The 8920-nt window shown below is 39.7% G+C and overlaps 1 protein-coding gene across 1 annotated transcript in view; it reads left to right on the forward strand.

Moving 5' to 3' along the window:
• LOC126487157 (ubiquitin carboxyl-terminal hydrolase CYLD) overlaps positions 1-8473 on the forward strand; it is a gene marked incomplete at its 5' end in the record, with an annotated part of 40225 nt that extends 31752 nt beyond the window's left edge. Inside the window, 5 exons of the mRNA XM_050119831.1 lie at positions 2190-2322; positions 3127-3235; positions 3976-4094; positions 4321-4537; positions 5866-8473. Of these exons, the coding sequence (XP_049975788.1) occupies positions 2190-2322; positions 3127-3235; positions 3976-4094; positions 4321-4537; positions 5866-6050 (763 nt within the window). The remainder of the gene's footprint in view (positions 1-2189; positions 2323-3126; positions 3236-3975; positions 4095-4320; positions 4538-5865) is intronic.
• Between the last annotated feature and the right edge of the window lie 447 nt (positions 8474-8920).

Genomic DNA, 8920 nt, shown 5'->3' on the forward strand with positions numbered 1-8920 from the left:
AGCAAGAAAAGAAAGGTCAGACCAAAGCAAGAGTAACAAGAGCATCAAGGCAGGGCGACCCAGGCTCCTTGTGGCTGGGCAGTGACGTCACAAGCTTCACACGCTCATCATGGAGCTGCAGGATTTTGGAATGAGTATAGGACCTCAGGACTCACCTATTATGGTCCAGACCACACCAATCCGTGAATGTTTTTATATTAATGTTTATAAAATGTCAATATCCACTTTTTAAAATTTACCAAATTTGTATTCTTGTGCCCTTGGATTGTCCCTGGTGGAAAATACAACCCAACTAGCATGGCTTGGTACAGTTTCACAACTTGGTTATGATTCTGTAGGTTTTCAAACTTCTAAAACACTAGCCGTGGGGTTATTTAATTATTTTTATCATTTTCTAAAATTTTCATGAACCCCATATTGTATATTGAGTATGTTTCCCCTGTACCTCCATCCCTCTGTCCCTTTCCATGTCTCCCTCCTCATAGTTCCTTTGTTCCTTAGGCAGCATCACGTCTACTTTCATGTCATATACAAATTAATGCTTTTTGTCTCTCTGTAGAAGATCGAGGAACCATAAATGAAAGAAAACGTACATTGTTTCTTTTTATGCGACTGGTTTAATTTGTTTAGTATGTTTATTTCCAGTTGTATCCACTTTTTATGACTGACATACTTTGTTCTTTATGGTTAAAAGGACTCCCCTGTGCATATGATTTGAGGAGTGACTTTTGTTGTTTTGTTTTTCGTTTTAGGTTTGGTTTGATTTTTTGAGACAGGTTTCTCTATATAGCCCTTACTGTCCTGAAACTTGCTTTGTAGATCAGGCTGGCCTCGAACTTACAGAGATCCACCTGCCTCTGTCTCCTGAGTGCTGGGATTAAAAGTGTGCACCACCATGCCTGGCCCTGGAAGTGAGTTTTGAGTGGCTGTTGTTCCTCCCAGTTTTCTGCTACAGTGTTAGGACACTATGTATCTCTTCCTCCATTAACTAGTTGCCATGCCTCCTCCTGGCCATCCTTGATTTTTCTGTGTGTGATTTTTTTTTTACCTCCATTATTTTTGTTTTCTCTTCTATGCTATTTTTAACTATGACGTTTTTCTATGATTTTTTGTAGTCATCAACAACCAATTAAAATGTTATTCTAGAATAACTGCTAGTTTCTTGGATTATAATCTGTTCTTATTAGCTTTGCGTTCTCAAGAGTGCTGTAGCTAGTTACCAGATTTTATGTTTTATAAATTCAGGACATAATTTGCTTGGGGCAGCTGAAGATCACAATTGGCTGCTCCCTGAATTACAGAAGTTTTGTGATAAAAACTGCTGATAGTTTTTTTTTTCTAAAACTCTTGAAATCTAGACATACATTTAAATAATCTGATTCTAAACCCAGACACTTGGCTAAAAAAGATAAGCGGTAAGCTGAAAGATGAAAAACAATTTTCTCAGTAGAGTTAGTTTTAATGGTTACTAGTAAGCTGGTAAGGGAAGGGAGATGTTGGACCCTTATGTTTCACCATGACCATTTACCTGGTGTTTGTCAAGTTGGTGGGTGAGCATCTAAAGAGCTGCTGGTAGCTGAAAGCCTAGAGGATAGTTGTTAGGGTTCCTGGGAGTCACACCTTGCCCTGCTTTGACTTGCTAGGAAAGAATCCCTCCCTCCCTCCCTCTCAGGGCTTTTATTTTAGGAAGTAAAGAAGTTTGATTTAGAAGGTCTAAGAGTCCGTCACTGAGACATTGTAGCATTTGTTCTAGTCAGTAAAAGCAGTGCTCACAACTGTCTGTAACTTCAGTTCCTGGTGACCTGACATCCATGGTAAAATACCAATGTACATAAAATAAAAATTAATGTTTTAAAAAAAGTAGCTGCTACTTTCTAGATTTGGAGGGAGAGAACTGATTATTGTTCATATAGTGTTTCTTGTCTGGAATATTATTCTACATTTTTCTTGTGATGGCAAGAGAACTTTCGAATAATTTATAAAGAAGGACGAAGAAATAATTTATGAGGTCTTCTGCATAAGCACATTGAATTATCTCATCCGAATTATTGTCTTTCACCTGGTGTGTGGACAATCCAAAGCTGGACACGAGCATTATGATGTTGTGTCCTCAGGTCTGTCAGACGCTTCATACTCGATTCAGGCATTTGGTAGATGGCTTATATGCATTTCTTCCTGTGTGCTTCCAGATCAGCAGGTCAGAAAGTCCAAGACTGCAACTTCTATCAGATCTTCATGGAAAAAAATGAGAAAGTTGGAGTTCCTACAATTCAACAGTTACTAGAATGGTCTTTTATCAACAGTAACCTGAAATTTGCAGAGGTTAGTGATTCTAACTGGACTTGTAATGCTACTTTATTTTGTTTCTTATCGATGCTAGATATTAAACTCAGGCCTTTTGTACACACTACCCCAAGTGCTGCCCCACTGAACCACACCTAGCTATCACTGTGCTTTAACCAAGAATAGTTTGAAGAAATAGTTAAGAAGACACTTTTATTTTTTTTTTAAAAAAAAAAGGTATTCTAACTTTGTTCTATTTAAAGATAGCCGCTTAGCTTAAGTTGGAATGTTTTGGATTTGGGTTACAAAGGGAACAAAAGCTAATTTTTAAGTTTAAAGTAGCTTAATGCAAAGATATGTGTGCATACATGTTTATGTTTTCAGTTGTCATTTTTCCCATGCATAGTATCTAAACATGTCAAAGGTAATGTTATTTTTTCTCCCTCTGTTAAGAGATAAAATACCAATAAATTCTTGTGTATGGGTTTGCTAATGAACGCAATAGAAACGTCTCTTTGACTGTCAGAATGTGTGATCTCTGCAGTGCATGCCGTGGTCTGTTTTATCATGTTCATCTCTGGGGGAGTCTGGAAAATCTGTAGCTTATTGCTGCTCTGCATCCACACTGCACATTCACAAGTGGGCTCTGCTTCATGGGCCAACAGCCCTGCTGAAACCACTACTGGGTTTGACAGCAATGACTATTTCAGTTTCATAGGGAAACTCGTTAGTACAGGGATTAGGACTCAAGGCTTTGGACATGCTAAGTAAGCACTATATTGAGCTAAGTCCCCAGCTCCTTAGGACTTTGGTTTCTAAAACAATGTGTCTTTTATTTTTTAGGCACCATCATGCTTGATTATTCAGATGCCTCGGTTTGGAAAAGACTTCAAAATGTTCAAAAAAATTTTCCCTTCTCTAGAATTAAATATAACGGATTTGCTTGAAGACAGTAAGTATATAATTCTTTCTTTGTTTTTTGTTTTGTTTTGTTTTAGAAATAGTAGGCTTGGATTTGTCATTAGTTATGGGTATAGTGCTTCTGACAGGGAATTCAGTATTTGAAGAGCTTAGACATACTAACTCAATAATTTGACTGCTAGAATTTATTTTAAAAAAAAGGTAAAAATAAATAATTTAAATGCAAATTTACTTACTATCTGACAAGAAATTAGAGACAAGAAATGTTAATAAGAGGGAAGTGGTTAACTGGATTGTATGTCTAAACAATAGACCTATGTGAAAACAGTGTGTGGTAGTTATCGTGGAAGGGAAAGCATCGAGAGGCTAGATGAGAGAAGCTGGAGATACACGTGTACCTGGGTGCACATACTTATATAAATATTCAGACATAAAATTGTTAAAGAAAGTTCATAATGGCAGTGCTTGTTACTTACTGACTTAAGATCACATGTGCTATTAGTCTTCAATACTTACTTTATATCTTTGAACATTTCATGACCAGAAGAACAATTCTAGAATAGGTTAACAAAAATGGTTATATGAAAAAAAAAAGTCCTTAAAAATACATCAGATACAAAAAAAAAATTCAAATGAAATTTTAAGAGGGTCAGAGAGGACTAGGCCTTTCTTCTCCCCAACCCCCAAGCATTCTTGTTTTCAACGTATAGCTTTTATTTTTAATGACAGAATGTCTTTTTAAAAAGGCTTCTTCCTTCCCTCTTTGCGTAGCTCCCAGGGAGTGTCGCATCTGTGGAGGACTTGCGATGTTCGAGTGTAGAGAGTGCTATGAAGACCTCGACATCACAGCAGGGAAGATCAAGCAGTTCTGTAAGACCTGCTGCACTCAGGTAATCCACACTCACTGCACCAGTCAGAGTCAAAGGGCATTTTAAACATTCACAGTAAATGTTATTGCTCATGTCTCTTCTGCCGGTGTGTGTGTGTGTGTGTGTGTGTGTGTGTGTGTGTGTGTGTGTAGAACTTGGCTGTGGTGGTCAATGAAAGTGATTAGAGTCTGCCCTTGAAACATGGCATTTAGCTCATTTGTGGTATTTTCTTCATGGTCCATTTTAGGTTCACCTCCATCCCAAGAGGATGAATCATACATATCATCCAGTATCACTTCCCAAAGACTTGCCTGACTGGGACTGGAGACACGGCTGCATCCCCTGCCAGAAGATGGAGTTGTTTGCTGTCCTCTGCATAGAAACGAGCCACTACGTTGCTTTTGTGAAGTATGGGAAGGATGATTCAGCCTGGCTCTTCTTTGACAGCATGGCTGATCGAGATGGTATTTAAAACTTGTCTTTTGGAGTGAGATGCTTCCTAGTGAGAGCATGTGTTTTTGGTATTTTGTGAGCAGATTCTTGAAAGGATACCACAGTGTGACGGACTTTAATCTTCAGAGGGTATTACTAATTCTGCTCCTCAAACTAAGGAGCAATAATGTTGTGCCATCTTGGTCCTTACGTGGATTTGTTAAAGAATCCTAGCCATAATCCCAGACTTGGGAAGTAGAGGATTGTGAATCAGAGGTCAGTTTGTATTGCATAGTGAGAACCTGTTTCAATTTGCCCCACCTCAAAAGAAAAAAAAATCCTAAAATTTATTTATAGCTGATTTTACCATCTTCTTCATTGCATTTTTATATACAGTAGAGTAGCCATTTATTGAGGACATAAATGCCAAACTCTGTGGGAATACTTTGGTCATGGAAATCATGCCTGTTTTTCTATTGTCTAAACTAACGTTAAAAGTGGTGAAGGTTGCATGGTTTGTATTTAACTCAGTCTTCCTGATCTCATGCATTTTATTTCAGGAAGAAACCTTTACTCATTGAGATGTTTTTAGGAAGCTTAGTCATTACTTAGTACACACTTGAGTGACAGGGGTCTTGGTAGTAAGGTACTTGTCACAGTACCTGTACATACCCCATTTACTCTACAGCTCTTCTTCCAAGCCCTAGTTCCCCAGGTCTTCAGGTGTGACACTGTAATAACCAGAGGCACCGAGTGACGGCTTCTTGACCAGAGGCCCAAGCTGTAGAGCAACAGTTCTTCATTTCTGTGTAGCTCTGATACCTGGGGGCACAGCCCACCCCTGTGTGCATGTCACTCAGTTAGCATTAGCAGCATGACTTTTGGGAACGCACCTGGGAGAGCAAATCTGATCATCAGAGTGCATGCGCGTTCTGATGATTAGTATCTAAATCAGCCGTGCTAGAGGTATGCAAGTATGTTCTTAAAACATGGGGAAACAGTAGCGCTCACAATTGGCTTCTTGTGGAAAAGAGTCAGGCTGCTAGTGTCTGGGAGGGACAGAGAAGTCTGGGGGGCCTAGAGTAGCAGCTTTTCCTAAGTGCGTGTCCTTTTACCAGGGTTTGTTTTTTTTTTTCCACTTTTCTCTGCTGAACCCTCTCAGAAGCCAATAAAAGGAGACTGTAATTCTAGAAACTGAAAATCAAACAAATTTTTTTGTTTGTTTGTTTTGTTTTGATTTTGATTCTGGGAGTCAGTCTTCACTAAATTCTAGGATAGTAAAATTGTTCTGGTGGGACAGGCTGCCAAGAGGACTTAGAAGTTTGCTGCCCTAATGAGAGCTCTCTCTCTCTCTCCCTAGGGGGTCAGAATGGCTTCAACATTCCACAAGTGACACCCTGCCCTGAAGTGGGAGAGTACTTGAAGATGTCTCTGGAGGAGCTGCACTCCTTGGATTCCAGAAGGATTCAAGGCTGTGCACGCAGACTTCTTTGTGATGCGTACATGTGCATGTACCAGAGTCCAACCATGAGCTTGTACAAATAACATGTCATCTGAAAGGGACAGAGGCCAAGCACAAAGCTTAACACCATGTTTCTTCCAGCTGGCACCCATTGCCGGCAATGGGTGTCTTTTGTGTTGATGGCCCCTCAGCAAAGGATTCCTGTGTTTTTAAACAAATTACTTTTGTGTTCTTGAAGTATTTAATAAGCATTTTGCACTCTAGGAAGTATGTTTTGTTGGTTTTTTAAAAGTTTAAATGAAGTTTAGTTTAAATGAAGTTAAGTTTTGTTTTCTTTAAGTTTATTGAGTTTATTGCATTGATAATATTTTTGGAAAGATACAATTTTAATTGTGACGTCTAACATCTTTTAGTCCATTGAGGATGTAAGTAAATATTTCTTCTTATGGACCAAGGATATTAAATCATTTTTCTTTTTTGATTGCCTTGAGGAAGAAATAATATGGTTTTATTGAGTCTGCCTTTATTCCAGTTCTTGAAGGTGTGCTGAGTTTGTTAATTTTTCCTATATAGTGCTGATTTCCTGCATGTCTGTATTTTGCCGAGTTTCTGTGTTCCTGCAGCAGTGGTCAGAACATGCTGATATTCCTTTCATGGTGTTATTTTCTATTTGTTCTGGTTTTGAGACAAATGAGTAACTTTGTTGTAAAATGTCCATTTTTGGTGTCAACTTGGAGGATTAGGGTAGAGAGCAATTGGAACCTCTCAGTGATAACTGTCACCAGGCAGGTTTCCTATAGGAGCTCTTAAGTATTTATGGAGCAAGGCACGGTGACTTACTTATGTGACTGGAGTGGTCATACATAATGTATTCTTATACAGATCACAGTACAGAGAAAATAAAGTTGGCTTAGAGATATTACTAATATTTTCCTGAAGAGATCTATTAGGTTTGAAGGCTTCAAAGACAACTTCTCTTTGTGTTAATATGGGATCAAACAATGCTATTGTCTGTAGCAGTCATTCTATTTAAGTGTGAATAAGTGGATATTGACTCTGTGTTTATCTTTGTTTATATATGAACTTATATATTAAGTACATTTGGTATGTGTACCTCAGCGCTCTATTCCTAGAGGAATTAGCAGTCTTTGGAATGTGCATAAATCTTAGAGGGTATTTGATGGTACTTACTTGGATATTTCCTTCCACCCTATTTCTATAGAAATAGAGGCTCTGGGAGCCAAAGAAATAGACAAAAGTCTCATGTTGAAGGGGAAAAATAAATCACTGAATTGATTTCTCTCTACTACTTAATAATTTAAACATTTAACTTCTGAGAAGATTTTTCCTGTACCACCACACTACCAGATGACAGGTCTTTTTGTCAGAAGTAGGATATCCTTCTCAGAGTAGATAGGTCATGAGACCTCTGTTTAAAAACAAGACTGCCCTCTTTGGGCTTGGTGATCCCGGCACCACTCCCAGTGCTTCATCAGGGAGATGGTTGTTTAGTTCCCAGATGCAGCTGGGCTAGGCGGAGAAGATGTAATGGTGGAAACTGGTGAGCAGAGAGGGGCCAGAGGAGGCAGTGGCCCGTCACAGCAGAGGGCAGGACTTGTGGAGGCAAACTTCTGTGGCTTTGGGCCTTGGCCCTCTTGTCAAGATGTCAAAGTGTGACTTCCTGGCAAGGAATTAGGCTCCTGTGTGAGCTGTTGTCAGTTATCTCGGGTGGGGGACTGGCTGGAGTTGTTGAGGGTCTATGCTTTGTATTATTCTAGATCCTAAAGGGTTTCTCTTGGGCCCAGATGTGGTGACAAGCTGAGCAGCAGAGATGGCCAGGAGTAGTGAACAGTGGGAATATTGGGGATAAACCCTTGCTGGTGGGTGGCCTTAAATGGCATTACTTTATCCTCAAGAGGACCGCAGGGTCCTGGCCACTCTCCTGGCAGTGCTGACAGTTTACTGTCATCAGATTTTGGTTCTCATTTTCTTCCTAAGGGATTTGAGGGAGAAGGGCTGTTGATGTAGGGATTGTCCTTCCAGGCACCGTAGGCCTCTGCACAGTTCTCTTTTGTTTTTAAATACTGTTGATGTTCACTAGTTATTCATTCTAAAGGGATTATGTGGGAGACGCAGCTGTCTTTGGTTTTATATTATGAAATAGCCTTGTATTGTGGGATGTTAACTCTGAAGAGTCGCCCTCATACTCAAAGTATTCATTAAAAAACTTCCCTGATACTCCCTAGGGGTGGTGTGGCTATTATCAGGCTGACCCAAAGGAACACATTTTGTATTCCATTTCCTTTACTGGTATCTTGTTAAAAATTTTTTGCCTGAAGAATATTCTTTTGTTTATGAAAACATGAATAACATTGTATAAAACAGTCCCTTTCTGTCAGAAGGCTCCAATGTAGCCTTAATTTTGTTAGAGACGATTGAAGTGCTGCTGTGGAAAGAAATGTACCATGTACTATTTCTGTATCATTAAAACGCAGTTTTTATGGTTCTTTCTCTTTGATTTCTTTAGGGGAAGGGTTTTGGGTTGGGGGAACATAGAAGTTGGTTCTTCATCAAGCTTCCAGGCACACATTGTGTCTAGGGCATGTTTTAGGATGTCGCCATTTGCCTCTGGGCCATAGCATGGCCTCTACCCACTCTGGATATGTGCTGGCTATGGCTCATCACCACCATCTCTAAGCCTCCAGAGACAGCTTACTCCTCCCAAGATGCCATTTCAGCTGCAGGTATGTGGCCAGAGCTGTGCATTTCACAGGGTACGTGCTGGGCCTAAGAACTGCCAGGGACGTGGCTGCTTCTCTGTAATGCCCAGGGAATGATCCCATGACATTTTAGGAACTGAATTTTACTCCAGGCTTCTTTTAGATAATAAAATGCATGAGAAGTCCTCCTTCCTTGGAGGCTAAGCCCCTCACTGCGTACAGGAAGGGACACT

Source organism: Alexandromys fortis, unplaced genomic scaffold, assembly GCF_014885135.2.
Source record: "Alexandromys fortis isolate MF-2015 unplaced genomic scaffold, M_Fortis_MF-2015_v1.1 scaffold_178, whole genome shotgun sequence".
Lineage (NCBI taxonomy): Eukaryota > Metazoa > Chordata > Mammalia > Rodentia > Cricetidae > Alexandromys > Alexandromys fortis.